General features: G+C 46.2%; 1 protein-coding gene across 3 annotated transcripts in view; it reads left to right on the top strand.

The window, feature by feature from the left end:
- The first annotated feature begins 1,456 nt into the window (after positions 1–1,456).
- Positions 1,457–16,806, top strand: part of sema4g (semaphorin 4G) — a 90,508-nt gene continuing 75,158 nt past the window's right edge. Inside the window, exons 1-2 of one of the 3 annotated variants that reach the window (XM_033034029.1) lie at positions 1,457–2,053; positions 16,500–16,648. In XM_033034029.1, the coding sequence (XP_032889920.1) occupies positions 16,519–16,648 (130 nt within the window). In that variant the 5' untranslated portion in view covers positions 1,457–2,053; positions 16,500–16,518. Of the gene's footprint in view, positions 2,054–2,159; positions 2,422–16,380; positions 16,649–16,806 lie in introns of those variants that run through there. The other 2 variants (XM_033034026.1, XM_033034027.1) reach the window with 2 other exon arrangements.

Here is a 16,806-nt window from a genome sequence, read left to right as displayed (position 1 = left end):
CAAAAAGTCTTGCTTTCCAATTACAGGTAGTTCTCCACAATATGATAGTTGTTTTCATAGTCATGGAGCATGGAAACAGACCCTTCGGCCCTACTTACCCATGCCGACCATTGTGCCCCAACTGCACTCGCTCCACCTGCTTATATTTGGCTCATATCCTGCTAGGTCCAGAGGAGGTTTACAAGAATGATTCCAGGAATGAGTGGGTTAGCATATGATGAGCATTTGACAGCACTGGGCCTGTACTCGCTGAAATTTAGAAGGTTGAGGGCGGACCTCATTAAAACTTACAGAATAATGAAAGGCATAGAAAGAGTGGATGTGGAGAGGATGTTTCCACTGGTGGGAGTCTGGACCACAGGTCAGAGCCTCAGAATTAAAGGTCACTCTTTTGGAAAGGAGATGAGGAGGAACTTCTTTAGTCAGAGGGTAGTTAATCTGTGGAACTCATTGCCACAGAGAGACGTGGAGGCCAAGTCAGTGGATTATTATAAGGCAGAGATAGACAATGTCAAGGGTTATGGGGAGAAGGTAGGAAAATGGGATTAGGAGGCAGAGATCAGTCATGATTGGATGGCGGAGTAGACTCAATGGGCCGAATAGCCTCATTCTACTCCTATAACTTGTGAACGTGAACTTGTAAACCTACCCTATTGGTGTACATGTCCAAAGAAAATCGTCCTTAGTCTCATGTTATAAAAAGCACGCACAATAGTGTCAACGGGGAAGGGGGCAATGATCAGAGTTTCAGACTCACAAATACAAACTTATTTTTCTTGCAGATTTTTCAAAAATACAGCTCTTTTCAATTGTAATAAGTTTATTTTTTTAAATTTCTGCAAGATAATAATTCTAAAGGTTGTATGTTACATTGTTTAATCGTGAATGAATGGGAAAACTTGTCAATTTCAATGGCCACCCGCATTTAAAATATCAGCTGTGTTCATATCAGACACCATTGTCTATTGAAATTGACAAGTTTTCCCATTCATGGTGTCTGATCACTGCGGGGAGGATACGTTGAAACAGCACTCACCCAGACTGTTATGTTCCCCAAGACAGCTTTTTTTCCTCCCTGCTTGTCTATTTCCATAGTATTTTTAAGTGGTTCTCTGATCCTGTATAACCTTTTCATTCCAAAAAGTGCAGGTTTGTAGGTTAATTGTATTTGGCAAATTATAAATTGTTCCTAGTATGAAGGATAGTGCTAGTGCATGGATCACTAGTCGGTGCGGACTTCTAACGAAAGGACGCAAAGTGTTGGAGTAAATTCATCAGGTCAGGCAGTATCTCTGGAGAACATGGACAGGTGACGTTTCGAGTTTGACGTTCCCAAAACGAACCTCGCCTATCCATGTTTTCCAGAGACGCTGCCTGACCTGCTGAGTTACTCCAACACTTTGTGTACACCAGCATCTGCAGTTCATTGTTTCCACATTAGAGCAGGATTTCTTGTATTTTCACGAGGGGATTGGATATGTTTTTGCAAATGGAGGAGTGGGGGTGGGATAGTGTTGGAAGAAGTGGTCGCCACTGATAGGTACTTCCAGAGCGTTGGCACGGGCGCGATGGGCCGAACGGCCTCGGACGGCCCGGGTTGTACGTTTCAACAGTTAATGGTCTGAGTGTTTTGTGCAGTAATCTTTCATGTAAGCGCCGCCTAGTTGATCTCACCTATAACGCGGGGAGGTGTAGCAGACACCCAGTCTCGGCGCTGTCGATCACAAGCCGGAATCACGCAGCGATCTTAGCTCTTTTATTTAATGAAAAAAATATCATCGGGGCCGTATAAACTGCAGCATTTAAAACCCAGTTTAAAGCTCCAGGCAACGAAAAAGAAAGGAAACGAGAGGGAAGACATTTCGAGGAGGCCGGAGTTTGTGTGTATGTGCGTCTCGGAGTAAAGTTTATTTACCCGGTCTTTCATTCAAATGGTCACAGTCGATCGGTGGGCAGCGAGTTCGAAACTGCAGCGAATCCTTGCCAAGATTTCCAAATCAAAAAAAAAATCTGACCTGCGGCGACTCTCCGCCAGAAAGTAAACCTTTAACAGGTAAGTGGAGGTGTTTAATAGAACGAGTTTAGGGGGGCGAGAAAGCAGGACACACAGCAACTGTGGCGTGGTTATGGCAACACAGAGAGTCTGCAGCATCTCAACGCAATTTGCAGTAACTCTGCGGAGTTCAAACGCAGATGAAATCTTGTGCAGATGCGAGAGAGGGTTGCTTCTTGTCTGCACATGCTCCAGGTGCACGCCGAGAGAGTTTCCCTGCCGACTGGGACAGGGCTGGTTTTAGGGGATCTTGCTCCATATTCAGCGCAGCCGAGGTTCGGAGACCCGGGCAAGCTCTCTCTGTCTGTCTGTCACCTACCTCGCCGCTCCAGCCTCCACATCTATCGCACGTTGTCCAAGCTGGCCGGGTAAGCAGGCGTTACAACCTTGTGATCCCATCCTGTCCAATTCCAAAGCAATTCTTAGTTTCCCATTCATGGCTGATCTTTGTGCCTCTTGCTTTCTCGCAGTCGGTCAAACTTAGCTTTTCCTGCCGTCAGCGATAATGCCGACAGGGTTTGGTTTGCTAGTTTACAGCTACCCACATATTCCATTTCCAAGCGCAGAATTATCTACCTTTTCCAACTGTGTTTCTCTGAATTATGTATCTACATTGCCTCTATCGCTGGAACTGTGTGTATATACATATGTATATAACACAGTGTGCTCATACATATGTATAATATATGTGAATACATATGTATATATGCACACACACATACACATCTATAATAATACTGTGTACATATTAATATATATCGCCCTACAAGCTAATTGCCCCACTCTGTCTCTCTCACTGCATTTCCATCTCGTTATATATCAGCTGTGTGTTTTCTTGTGAGCAGTCCTTCCCCAGCGATGGAAAGGCCGACCTTTCAATTCAAATGACAGAGAGACGGAGCCCAGATTTGAATTTTTTGTTTAGAAGGGAACAAACAACGGCATTAGTGGAAATGGTGAAACAAGGAACTGCAGATGCTGGTTTACAAATAAAAAACAGACACAAAACGCTGGAGTAATACTCAGCGAGTCGGGCAGAGTCTCCTGGAGAATGTGGACTGAAGATGTTTCAGGTCGGGACCCAGTCTGAAGAAGGGTCCCACCCGAAACATCACCTATACATGTACTCCAGAGATGCTGCCTGACCTGCTGAGCTACTTTGAATGTTTAAAAAGAGGACGGTGATCTATTGAGTGACAGGGAAGAGAGAGGCGGTAAAAATAAAACAAAAAGGTAGATTCCGGAACTCCTGAAAGGGAAGCGTTTTAGTCTAGAAACACTCAACAAGTCGAACAGCTTCTGTAGAGGGAGTGAGAGAGGAACAGTATTAATAGTAGCTGAAACATTAACTTGCGCTTTCAAAGCTGCTTTAGATATTGAGTGTTTGCAGCACTTTGTTTCTGTCAAAAGACAGAGGGTATTGTTCTGGTTAGAATCATTTGTATTTAAATTAGTTTAGTCTGGAGGTAATGCTTGTTTTACAGTGACATTTCTAATGTGTAATGAACCTTGTCTGTGTACCCAGTGCACTCATGGCACAGTTACAGTTACAGCTACAGTTGTGAATCTGTCCTCATTGTTGCCTTTGAAAATTCCTGTCAGATTATATTTTTACCTCATATTACCTCATCTGAGTCTGAAGAAGGGTTTCGGCCCGAAACGTCGCCTATTTCCTTCGCTCCATAGATGCTGCTGCACCCGCTGAGTTTCCCCAGCAATTTTGTGTACCTTCTTATATTTTTACCTCTGTCTCTCTCCCCCTCTCTCTGTCTCTCTCCCCTCTCTCTGTCTCTCTCCCCCTCTCTCTGTCTCTCTCCCCCTCTCTCTGTCTCTCTCCCCCTCTCTGTCTCTCTCCCCCTCTCTGTCTCTCTCCCCCTCTCTGTCTCTCTCCCCCTCTCTCTGTCTCTCGCCCCCTCTCTGTCTCTCTCCCCCTCTCTGTCTCTCTCCCCCTCTCTGTCTCTCTCCCCCTCTCTGTCTCTCTCCCCCTCTCTCTGTCTCTCTCCCCCCTCTGTCTCTCTCCCCCTCTCTGTCTCTCTCCCCTCTCTGTCTCTCCCCTCCTCTCTGTCTCTCTCCGTCCCTCTGTCTCTCTCCATCTCTCCCTCCATCTCTGTCTCTCTCCTCGTCTGTCTCTCCCCTTCTCTATCCCTCTCCATCTCTCTCTCTCTCTCTCTCTCTCTCTCTCTCTCTCTCTCTCTCTCTCTCTCACTCCCTCCATCTCTCTGCCTGCCTGTCACTCTCTGACTTTCCCACATATAATTGCCAAATGTAATTGAAGTAGAATTACCCAGGGAGGTGTCCTGGCACCATTCTTCTCATCCACAGCAAAGTCATTAAGCGACTAAAATTAATATTTTACAGCCATTTGATGCAGAGTTCGTGGATTTTGTAGGAAAGACACAAAGTGCTGGAGTAACTCAGTGGGCCAGGCAGCATCTGTGGAGAATATGGACAGTTTTGGGGATCTAGTTATAGGAAAGAAGTTCTCAAGCTGGAAATGGTGCAGAGAGGATTTACAAGGATGTTGCCAGGATGAGCTATAAGGAGAGTTTGAGCAGGTTACGACTCTATTCTTTGGAGCACAGGAGGATAAGGGTTAATCTTATAAAGGGTGTATAAAATCATGAGAAGAATAGATCGGGGTAAATGCACAGAGTCTTTTGCCCAGAGTAGGTGAATCAAGAACCAGAGGAACGCGAGGGGTAGCTTTTTTACACAAAGGGTTGTGGGTTTATGGAACGAGCTGCTGGTGGAGGTAATTGAGGCAGGTACTATCATAACATTTAAGAGACCATTGGACAGGTACATGAATGGGATAAGTTTAGAGGGTTATGGGCCAAATGCGGACAGGTGAGACTGGTGTAGATGGGGTATGTTAGTCGCCATGGGCCAATTGGGCAGAAGGGCCTGTTATTTCCGCTGTATCTCCAAACTAAACTGAGATTTGAGAAATAGCCCAGTGACGTTCGGCCAGCCCGTTACTCTGGCAAGATGCCACAAGTTAGTTAACCCAAAGTTATCGAAGAAGATGCTAAAAATGATTTGCTGTGAGACCATTGCCAGCAAGGCAGTGATCTTTTTATCTTATGCAGGTGTGTTTTTGAACATCATGTTGGGACGTAAAGGTTAGCCTAGACTACTGCAAGCCAGGACAAGTGTTGTTCTTCACAGCAACACACTGTTCCTGTTTCTAACACATTTCCATTTGAGAATATTACTGCTAAGTACAAGGACTAGCAGGACTGAGCTATAGGGAGAGGTTGAGTGGGCTGGGGCTATTCCTTGGCGCGCAGGAGTATGAGGGGATCATGAGAGGAATAGATCGGGTAGATGCACAGAGTCTCTTGCCCAGAGTAGGTGAATCGAAGACCAGAGGACATAGGTTTAAGGTGAAGGGGAAAAGATTTAATAGAAATCTGAGGGGTAACTTTTTCACACAAAGGGTGGTGGGTGTATGGAACAAGCTGCTAGAGGAGGTAGTTGAGGCAGGGACTATCCCAACATTTAAGAAAGAGTTAGACAGCTACATGGACAGGACAGGTTTGGAGGGATATGGACCAAACGCGGGCAGGTGGGACTAGCGTAGCTGGGACATGTTGGCCTGTGTGGGCAAGTTGGGCTGAAGGGCCTGTTTCCACACTGTATCACTCTATGATTACGTTTTTTTCATTATGTTAAAGGTGCCTTCTAAATATTAGTTGTTCTACTTGTTAATCCTAGTAATTATTATAATGTTTACACTTTTGCTTTTAATAAGTAAGTCATAAGAATGCTCATGCAGAACATTTTTCATTGCAAAAATAGACTTTATTCATGTTATGTACACTGTAAATACAATCGGTACATGTCTTTCTTCACCTTTATTGAAGTGTTAATTCAATGCATTCTCTTAAAATGCGTCAATGCTGCTTGCATTTGTTCCTCAAACAATGCACCTGTGAATGACACATTATGCTGGAGTAGCTGAGTGAGTCGGGAAGCATCTCTGGAGGACACGGACAGGTGACGTTTCAGGTGGGGGCCCTTCTTCAGGCTGATTGTAGTAGAGGGAGGCGGGGGGGGGGGGGGGGACACAAAGCCCAGTAAGTGATAGGTAGATGCAGGTGAGGGGTGGTTTTGTTGGCAGATAGATGGACAAGGCCAAAGACGAAAGAGAAAAAATAGTGAGATAAGGAGAGAGGATGCATGAAATGTGAAGCCAGAATATAGGCGTAAAGAGACGGTGGGGTGGATGGGTACCCTGTTTGCATGTTGGTTACCTAAAATCGGAGAGGTCAGTGCTCATACCAATAAGACACAAAGTGCTGGGGTAACTCAGCGGCTCAGGTAGCATCTCTTGGGTCATGGCCCTGATTATGGGGTTGGGGGGGGGGGGGGGGGGGGAAGATATAGCTTGGAGAGAGGAGGGGCAGGATATAGCGTGGCAATAGGTGTGTGCAAATGAGGAGGGGGGTGGGGTTGGGTTGATAGGCTATTGGTTGGAAAAAATGCCAGAGATTATAACAGAAGGTATGGGATGAGGATTGAAGAGTTGCAAAGTGTGAAGCCAGAGGAAGGAATGTGGGAGGAGGGGAGAGGTAGGTGCGAGTCCAGGTGGGACACAGGGGAGGTGGTGGGGAAGAAGGGAAGGGTGTTGGGAAAATTCCATCTTTCCCAAAATTAACCCCTTATTGCATCTCTGGGATGTGGTATCCAGCACAGCTGTTATTGGTCAGCTTCCCCTGTGTAAATGTAACAGCGTAATCAATCCACTCGGCCGTTCCAAATGTTAGAGACATAGAAACGTAGAAACATAGACAATAGGTGCAGGAGGAGGCTATTTTGCCCTTTGAGCCTGCACTGCCATTCATTGTGATCATGGCTGATCATCCACATTCACTAACCAGTGCCTGTTTTCTCCCCACATCCCTTGATTCCGCTAGCCCCAAGAGCTCTGTCTAACTCTCTTTTAAGTTCATCCAGTGAATTGGCCTCCACTGCCTTCTGTGGCAGAGAATGCCACAAATTCACAACTCTCTGGGTGAAAAAGTTTATTCTCATCTCAGTTTTAAATGGCCTCCCCTTTATTCTTAGAATATGGCCCCTGGTTCTGGACGCCCCCAACAACCCCTGCTGCAACTTGCACCCTATATCCGGGCTACTATTTGGGAGCCTGTAGATAACTCCCATTTGTGCCTTCTTACCTTTAAAATTCCTCAATTCTATCCACAACGACTCTGTATCGTCAGTCCCTAAGTCACCCCTCACAACTGACTGAATTTCATCCCCACCTCCTCTGCCCACCTGCCTGTCCTTTCTATAGGACGTGTAACCCTGAATATTCAGTTCCCAGTCCCATTCCTCCTGCAGCCACGTCTCTGTAATCCCCACAATGTCATATCTACCAATCTCGAAACTGAGCCTCAAGCTCATCCACTTTACATCTTATACTTTGTGCATTCGTGTATAATACTTTTAATCCATTACTCACCTCACCTTTCATATCGATACCTATTTCACTTGGCCATACCATCCTATCCCTTCGTGAGCTTTCTGCCCCGTTAATTCTGGTGTCTATCTTAACTTTTCCTATACTCTCTTTCCCTTTAGCTCGATCCATTCAAAACTACATCCATTCAGAAATCCATTCAAAAGTGGAGACATTCATTCAGAAATCCAGGCTGGTTGTAGAAATGCAAAGTGTGGAAAATTCCTCCCTTTTATAAAGAAACATTATTTTCTCAAGTGAAGTGAACAGTATGCGTGTGTGTGTGTCTTGGTGTGATTTGTTTGTTGAATGGCTGCATCAGTCAGGGATTCATTTGTAATAGTGATTGCATGATATTCAGAGGTTATTTGTGTTCACAAATTGTGATTTTTGCTTTTGTTTGGCAAAGAGCCACTAGCCTTCAACTGAACACTGTTTGTAAAGGTGGATGAATTAGATTTTCCCTGCACCAGTCTAACGTTACTGGGAAACCCAGGTTACCTTTAGTTTAGAGATACAGCGTGGAAACAGGCCCTTTGGTCTGCCTAGTCCACGCCAAACAACAATCCCCCGTACACTAGCACTATCCTACACACTAAGGACAATTTACAAACTTGAGTGTGGAAGGAAACCAGAAACCCACGCGGTCACGGGGAGAACATACAAACTCCGTACAGACAGCACCCGTTGTCGGGATCGAACCCGGGCCTCTAGCGCTGTAAGGCAGCAACTCTACCGCTGCACTGCCTTGCCGCCTAAATCTGCAGTGCTTCAGCAGAGGGGGCATGAGCACAAGATTATTAGTTGCCAGATTATCTGTTGCGCAGACAGACTATTTACTGTATAGGAAGCAACAAGTCAGCTGTTTGTGTCTATCTTCGGTTTAAACCAGCATCTGCAATTCCCTTCGACACAAGTTGGACATAGAGTTCATCTTGAAGCAGGAATCAAAGAACCAGCACCAATGTGAGTGGGCTGAATGGTCTTTTCCCCTCCATGCTTGTAAGAAACAACACGTTTTGGTCTCCACATTATAGGAAAGATGTTGTTAAGCTGGAAAGGGGTGCAGAGAAGATTTACAGGGATGTTGCCAGGACTCGAGGGATTGAGCTATATAGGGAGAGGGTGAAGTGTACTATTCTTCTCTCAACTATTTCCAGCTGAACAACATCTTTCCTATAACAGGGTGAGCGAAACTGAACACAAGACTCTAAATGTGGCCTCACCAATGTCTTGTACAACTGTAACTTGTCCTCCCAACTTCTGCATGCAGTGCCTTAATTCCCAGAGTAATTAGTCAGCTGAAAATTCACTGAGAGGGAATGGAGCAAGGCTTTGACACTGGGCCTTGTGATCTCAGCTGTTTTGGACATGGAGTTATGTTAAACCTCCACAGTCAGATGAACCATGTCCGAATCACTGGTTATGCTGCACATGGCGTGTTTGCGTGTGAATTTGGGCTCCAGACATCAGGGGAGAGGTTAGGGCATTGGACCTTCTCAGCGAGAAGTGACATCTATCCAAGTGAGGTGTTGGGAGAAGCTGGGAATGTTCTGCTCTCAACAGACAGGTAATATTAGATCTTGTAGAAGACTCCCGAACCGAAACATCATCTATCCACGTTCTCCACAGATGCTGCCTGACCCGCTGAGTTACACCAGCATTTTGCATCTTTTGTTGTTGTAAACCAGCATCCGCAGTTCATTGTACCGCAGGTAATATCTTTCAGCAGCTTTGCTGGAAATTTAGTTTCAGTTTTAGTTTAGTTTTTAATTTAAGAGATACAGCGCGTTTACAGGCTCTTTGGCCCACCGAGTCTGCACCGACCAGCTATCCCCGCACATTAACACTATCATACACCCACTAGGGACAATTTACGCATACACCAAGCTAATTAACCTACAAACCTATTCGTCTTTGGAGAGTCGGAGGAAACCAAGGATCTCGGAGAAATTCCACGTGGTCACGGGGAGAACGTACAAACTCCGTACAGACAGCACCCGTAGTCGAGATCGAACCCGGGTCTCCGGTGCTGCAAGCGCTGTAAGGGAGCAACTCTACCGCTGTGCCACCGTGACCTCCCTGAAATTGTAATGCTCTCTTCGACAAGCGGGTGGCACGGTGGCGCAGCGGTAGAGTTGCTGCCTTACAGCGCTCGCAGCGCCGGAGACCCGGGTTCGATCCCGACTACGGGTGTTGTCTGTGTGAAGTTTGTACGTTTTCCTCGTGACCTGCATGGGCTTTACCCTGGATGCCCCCATTTCATCCCACATTCTAAAGACGTGCAGGTTTGTAGGTTAACTGATTTCTGTAAAAAGATTGTGACTTGTCCCTAGTGTGCAGGATAGTGTTAGTGTATGGGTATCATTGTTCGGCGTGGATACGGTGGGCCAAAGGGCTTGTTTCGATGCTGTATCTTTAAACTAAACTAAACTAAAGTAAAGAGGGCCAAGTGGGAGTCGGTGATGATAGGTTTAGTGCAGCTGCCACAGGAACCAGGTGCACATGAGTAGAGGTGATTTAATGCAGCGGGTAGTTGTGATCCTGAAACCGAATGAGCGGTGGAATTAGATCAAAGACAATTGCACATGCGTTGGGAAAGATTCTGGGAAGGAGGCCAAAGTGTGAGACGGAGTCTCAGTGTAAGAAAGTGGGATCAGTGTACACGCAGCAAACTCCCATTAACATCAGTTGTTAGAGGGATGGCTATTGCCCAGAGATCCACTTCCCTTCAAAACAGAACTGTTTAATCTTTCATGGCTACTTGGGGCGGCACGGTGGCGCAGCAGTAGAGTTGCTGCCTCACAGCACCTTAGACCCGGGTTCGATCCTAACTACGGGTGCTGTCTGTGTGGAGTTTGTACGCGTAGGCTTTCGCGATGTGTTCATAAATTCATAAGTTCTAGGAGCAGAATTAGGCCATTCGGCCCATCAGGTCTACTCCGCTATTCCATCATGGCTGATCTATCTTTCCCTCTCAAGAATCTGTCAATTTCACCTTAAAAATATCCATTGACTTGGCCTCCACAGCTGTCTGTGGCAATGAATTCCACAGGTTCACCACCCTCTGACTAAAGAATCTCCTTTCTAAAGGTATGTCCTTTTATTCTGATGCTATGGCCTCTGGTCCTAGTCTCCCCCACTAGTGGAAACATCCTCTCCACATTCACTCTATCCAGGCCTTTCACTATTTGGTCAGTTGGGAGTTCATATTCATCCCACACTCTACAAAGATGTACAGGTTAATTGGCTTCAGTAAAGATTGCGAATTGTCCCTAGTGTGTAGGATGATGCTGGGGTATGGGTGATTGCTGGTCGGTACGAGCTCGGTGGGCCGAAGGGCCTGTTTCAGCGCTGTAGCTGTAAAGCCTAAAGTCTACTTGGGAGGGATGGCAGAGATTGGGATAGGAGTCAGAAAACCAATGGGACATCATCTGCTTGTGTGGGTCTAGTCCCATGTCAGGATATCCCATGACATGTAGAAACAAGGAACTGCAGATGCTGGTTAATACACAGGACACAAAGCACTGGAGTAACTCGGTAGGTCGGGCAGCATCTCTGAAGAAAATGGATGTGACGTTTCAGGCCGGGACCCTTCTTCAGACTGTTTATGTGGGCGGGAACAGGGATTCATGCCTACTATGCCTTTCATGCCTACTATGTTCTGTGTGCTGAAGCAAAGCAAGAATTTCATTGTCCTATCAGGGACACATGACAATAAACTCTCTTGACTTGACTTGAAAGCTGGAAGTGAGGAGAAGCCTTCCCCCCCCCCCCCCCTCACTGCAGCCCTTAACTTCACAATCCATGACTCTTCAAACCCGTCTCACACCTACTGTTCTTATCTCTGTCCTTTGTCCCAACCATCTACCTGTCAACCAATCCTCCTGGCTGTTGTCGACCTATTGCCTGCCACGCTTTGTCCTGCCTCTCTCCTTCCCCATCTGTCTCCTCGCAATCAGTCTGAAGAAGGGTCCTGACCTGAAACGTCACCTATCAACATTGTCCACAGGTGCCACCTGATGTACTCCAGCACTCTGTGCTCTATCCTCCTCTCCCGCCCACCTCCAACCCACACACTGACCTTCGAACAGCTGAGGATGACCTGTGTTCAACTGAACTGTCAACACAGCCCAGAGAGAAGAAACTATGAATGATTATTGAGCTGAGCAGGTGGACAGATCACACACCAGCTCACGGAGTGGACACTGGGTGTTCTTTGGTTTAGTGAGCAGATTGTGACAAGTCAAATATCATCAGCGACTGGTCACACAAAATAAAGTTGGGAGAGAGGCATAAAATAGTTTCTATAACATAAAGAACTTCAGGACATTCTCGTTTCTTCTGGGCAGCTCCTGTTGATAAATGTTTGTTGGCTGCTACACATAGGGGAGTGAGCAGGAAGTTAAATAAGTCTGCCTTTGGAGGGTGCCTTATAGCGCCAAACCCCCGGGTTTGATCTTGACTACAGGTGCTGTCTCTGTGTACGTTCTCCCTGTGACCGTGTGGGTTTTCCCCAGGTGCTCTGGTTTCCTCCCACACTACAAAGATGTAGAGGGTTTGTTGGTTAATTGGCTTCGGTAAATAAAACAGTAAACCTGTCCATAGTGTGTAGGATAGGATAGTGCTGGTGAATGGGGTGATCGCTGGTTGGTTCGGACTCAGTGGGCCGTCGAGCCTGTTTCCGCACTGTAGCTCTAAAAATCTCTTGTCCTAATTTGCTTAGCCTCTTCCTGTAGCTCAGGCCCTCGGGTCCGAACAACATCCTCATAACACTTCTCTGCACCCTTTCCAGCTTAACAACTTCCTTCCCGTAGCAGGGTGACCAATAATTGAACACAGTACCCTTCTTCAATACTTGTGTGTGGCTTGATTGTACTCCTGGAAAGTCTGATTTGACTGCATAGCACGTAAACAAAGGTTTCCACAGTATCTTAGTGCATGTGACAATATTAAACCAACACCCAATACCAATTCCTTTCACTGTCGGAAGATGCAGCAATTCTGCTGACACACAGAGAATCAATGACCAAGAAAGCACACAGGTACATGGATGGAACAGGTTTAGAGCGATATGGGCCAAATACAGGCAGGTGGGACTAGTGTAGAATGGGGCCTGTTGGTCGGCAGGGCGTTGGGCCGAAGGGCCTGTTTCCTTGCCGTATGACCCTATCATGGCCTGTTTGCTAAATTCCCATCCAACATCCAGCGTCAGTGATTGTACAGCTGATGTTTGTGCCAGCTGTTAATAACGCTCTGCAGAGTGAGCAGATATTTCAACAACTTTTAATAGAGAATAATGCAGTGAGGGGGATTTCAAATGGAGACAAATATGTTTTTGCTGGTTGTGTGGAAAAACTACTGCCTGTTCATTGATTCCCATGTGAAGATCGGAGCCTGCCTGTGTGCTATATTTTAAGGGTATTGTCCTGATAAATGTTCCCTGTTCTTTCCCCTCGGTGACAGGCATTCCACCACGCCAATAATACTATGAAACCAAGCTCAATAATTTATCGAGTTAAAGCGTTTACAGCTTATTGCTTCTTTGAGACTCTCGCTCTCCCCCGAGCTGTGACTATCTTTGCTGCAGAATCTTCTGTCAGCTATTCTGGTTGGCAGTTTGTTATTGGGAACTAGGAACATTGATTCTAGCGTCTCTGTTGTCTTCAGTGCAGTTTTTATAATGCTCTTGTATTTCTATCTCTGCCTTCCTCTCTTCCACAGAAACCTTTTGCAATTCAGTCAGCTTCAGAGAATCCATTTCTCCTGCTTTTGCAATTGTAGTCAGAATATACTCATTTTAATATTTGCATTTGCATTGTGTTCCACCTCTGTACTCTATATCTGTGCCTCTCAGCACGGTGGCGCAGCGATGGAGTTGCTGCCTTACAGCGCTTACAGAGCCAGAGACCCCGGTTAAATCCTGTCTGTACGGAGTTTGCACGTTCTTCTCGTGACCTGCGTGGGCTTTCTCCGAGATCTTCGGTTTCCTCCCACACTTCAAAGACGTACAGGTTTGTAGGTTAGTTGGCTTGGTATAAAATGTAAATTTCCCCTAGTGTGTTTAGGATAGTGTTAATGCGCAGGGATGGCTGGTCAGTGCGGACTCGGTGGGCTGAAGGGCCTGTTTCCGCGATGTATCTCGAAACTAAACTAAACTAAACACATTGTCTCTCTGTCTGTTTCCCCCTAAATATCAGTCTGTGTGTGTGTGTGTGTGTGTGCCCCTCTTTAATCAAACTTTATTGGACTTTAGATAGAAAGAAATTGCTGGAGTAACTCAGCATCTCTGGAGAGATGAAATGGGTGATGTTTTAGGTCGAGACCCTTCTTCAGACTTACTGGACTTTATCTTGCACCAAAGGTTATTCATGTTATTCCCTTGATCCTATATTTAATCATGTATAGTTTTTCTGCGGACTGGTTCGCACACAACAAAAGCTCTTCACTGTACATGTGACAATAAACTAATCTCTTTCAATCTCTAACTCTGCCTCACCCTGTTCTCTTCCTCTTTTCATAATTCTCTCAATCTCTCTTCCTGTTTGTTTTAATCTGTCTTTCTGTTGCATCTAAAGACACAAAGGTTTTGGAGTTTTGGTTTAACAGCGGGTCAGGCAGCATCTCTGGAGAACATGAATGGACGACATTTCGGGTCAGGACCCTTCTTCAGACTCGAACCATCATCTATCCATGTCCTCCAGAGATGCTGTCTGACCCGCTGAGTTACTCCAGCACTTTGTGCCTGTATTTGTAAAGCAGCATTTGCAGTTCCTTCTGTCTACCTTTCTGTTGCAATTTCTCTCTTTGCATCCCAGCCTCTCTCCCACCTCTTTCTTCCCCCCTCCCTCTATCTATCTGTGTGTCTCTTTCTTTGACTCTGTCTCTCCCACCGTTTGTTCCCTTGTCGATCTCCATCTCCATCTACTCGCCAGGAATTTTTGCAGCAACAAACCGGGTCATTTTTTGATCTCGCTGCACCTTATTCTTCAGGGAGTTGATGAGCCAAACATTTTGTGAAGAGCTTGTGGCATTTACCGTGTTCTTTTAAAATTGTAGACACTATGAAAACTCACCAACATGATTCTATCAACGAAACCAATGCTTTATGATATTTTGTAGATATTACACAACATTTGAAAACATTGTCATGACATGATAAGTCTTGATCAACACACGCAGCAATGCTCGTGTCCACTTGAGTTTTGTTCGAGAATCTAAACAAAGTTGAGTATAGAAGCTGGGATATTGTGTTCAAGTTGTACAAGATGCTGGCGAGGCCACATTTGGAGTTCTGTGTTCAGTTTTGGTCACCCTACCTTCGAAAATATGTCATTAAGCTGGAATGGGTGGAAAGAGAAGATTTATCAGAATGTTGCCAGGACTTGAAGGCCTGAGCTATAGGGCAGGTTGGGCAAGCTAGGACATTATTCCTTGGAACGCAGGAATATGACTGGTACAACTATAGACTGTATAAGATCATGATAGGCTAGATGCACAGTCTTATACCCAGAGTAGGAGAATCAAGAACCAGAGGTTAAGATGAGAGGAGAAAGATTTAACAGGAACCCGAGGGGCAACTTTTTCACCAGATGATGGCGGGTGTACGAACAGATGATGGCGGGTGTACGGAACGAGCTGCCAGAGGAGGTAGTTCAGGCAGGTATATTAGAACATTTAGGAATTGTGTAGAGGAATATTGACCAAACACAGTACGTGGGACTAGTGTAGAGGGGGCAAGTTGGCCGAAGGGCCTGTTTCCGTGCTGTATGACTCTATGACTCTAATCCTATCCAACGAACATTGAATATGAAGGTTGAGTGGAAAGGGAGGAGGCTGAGTAGTTGAGCAGCGGTTGTCTGAGACATCATCATCTGGGCGTGGATTAAACATTTTGGGGCAAAGATACAAGAGGTTGAGAAGAAAACTCTTAAAATGCAGAGATCCTGAAGGTGTTAGAAATGGAATGAATTAGTGGAGACATGAGACTGTGGATACTGGGATCTTGAGGGAAAAAAAGTACTGCAACAACTCAGCAGGTCAGGCAGCATCTGTGGAGGGACATGGTCAGGCAACGTTTTGGGTCGGGAGCCTTCTTCAGACTGTTTGGGGTGGGGGATGGTGGGGGAAAAAGAGCTGGATGAGAAGGAGGGGCAGGCCAAAGCCTGGCGAGCGATAGGTGGATAAAGGTGAGGAGGAAGGGGGTGTTTTTGATGGGCAGATAGTTGGACAAATGTCAGATAAGACACGACAAAAGAAATGAGAAGAGGATAGAAGAGGTGCGAATTGTGAAGCCAGAGGAAGAAATGGAGGAAAGAGAGAGAGGGGTGAGTGTTTAGGGAAGAGAGGGAGGAGAAAAGGGAGAGAGAGAGAGAAGGGGTGTGTGTGTGGGGGGGTGGGGGGGAGGGGGGGTTGTTTGCCAATTTATTTATTTTTAGATTTAGAGATATAGCATGGAAACAGGCTCTTCGACCAGCGATCACCCCGATACTAACACTATCCTACTCACTGGGAATAATTTACAATTTTTACCGAAGCCAATTAACCTACAAACTTGCACGTCTTTGGAATGTGTGAGGAACCCGGAGCACCCGGAGAAAACCCACTCAGGTATTAAGCAGAACATGCAATCTGGGTACAGACAGTACCCGTAGTCTGGATCAAACCCGAGTCTGTGGAGCTGTAAGGCAGCAACTCTACCGATGCACCACCCGTGCCGCCCTAGGTAGGTTTGTTACCTACAATGGGAGAGTTCAAACTGTTAGGTTGTAAGCTACCCGAGTGGAATATGAGGTGTTATGTCTCTGATGCTTTGACATGTGTAATGACAAACCTTTTGACGGTACTCTCTCGTTTTCCACAGTCGTTATGCGCCTACTAGCGAGCAGCGTGGAAGATCATTCTGGAAGCACGACTGCTTGATGCCTGAGTAAATGTTGGCAGCTTGTACCTTCACTTTGCCTTGCTGTCTCTATCTCCCAGCTATACGACACACGTCACAATGCCCACACAGAGAGGCTGTGGCACTGGAGGGCACCTCTTCCTGGCCTTGATCCTCGGAGTTACCCTGTGCCTGACAACGCATGGCTTGGATTACGACAATACTCCCAGATGGACAACATGGATACAAGGTAAACATTCTGGCGCTGACATGACGAGGCAGCACGGCGGCGCAGCGGTAGAGTTCCTGCCTCGCAGCGCCGGGTCCTGGGTTCAATCTCGATTACAGACGCTGTCTGTGCGGAGTTTGTACGTTCTCCCTGTCACCGCGTGGGTTTTCTCCGGGTGC

This window comes from Amblyraja radiata, chromosome 15 (genome assembly GCF_010909765.2).
Source record: "Amblyraja radiata isolate CabotCenter1 chromosome 15, sAmbRad1.1.pri, whole genome shotgun sequence".
NCBI lineage: Eukaryota > Metazoa > Chordata > Chondrichthyes > Rajiformes > Rajidae > Amblyraja > Amblyraja radiata.
Note: the sequence above shows the minus strand (reverse complement) of the source record. Positions and strands in the feature narration are given on the sequence as shown.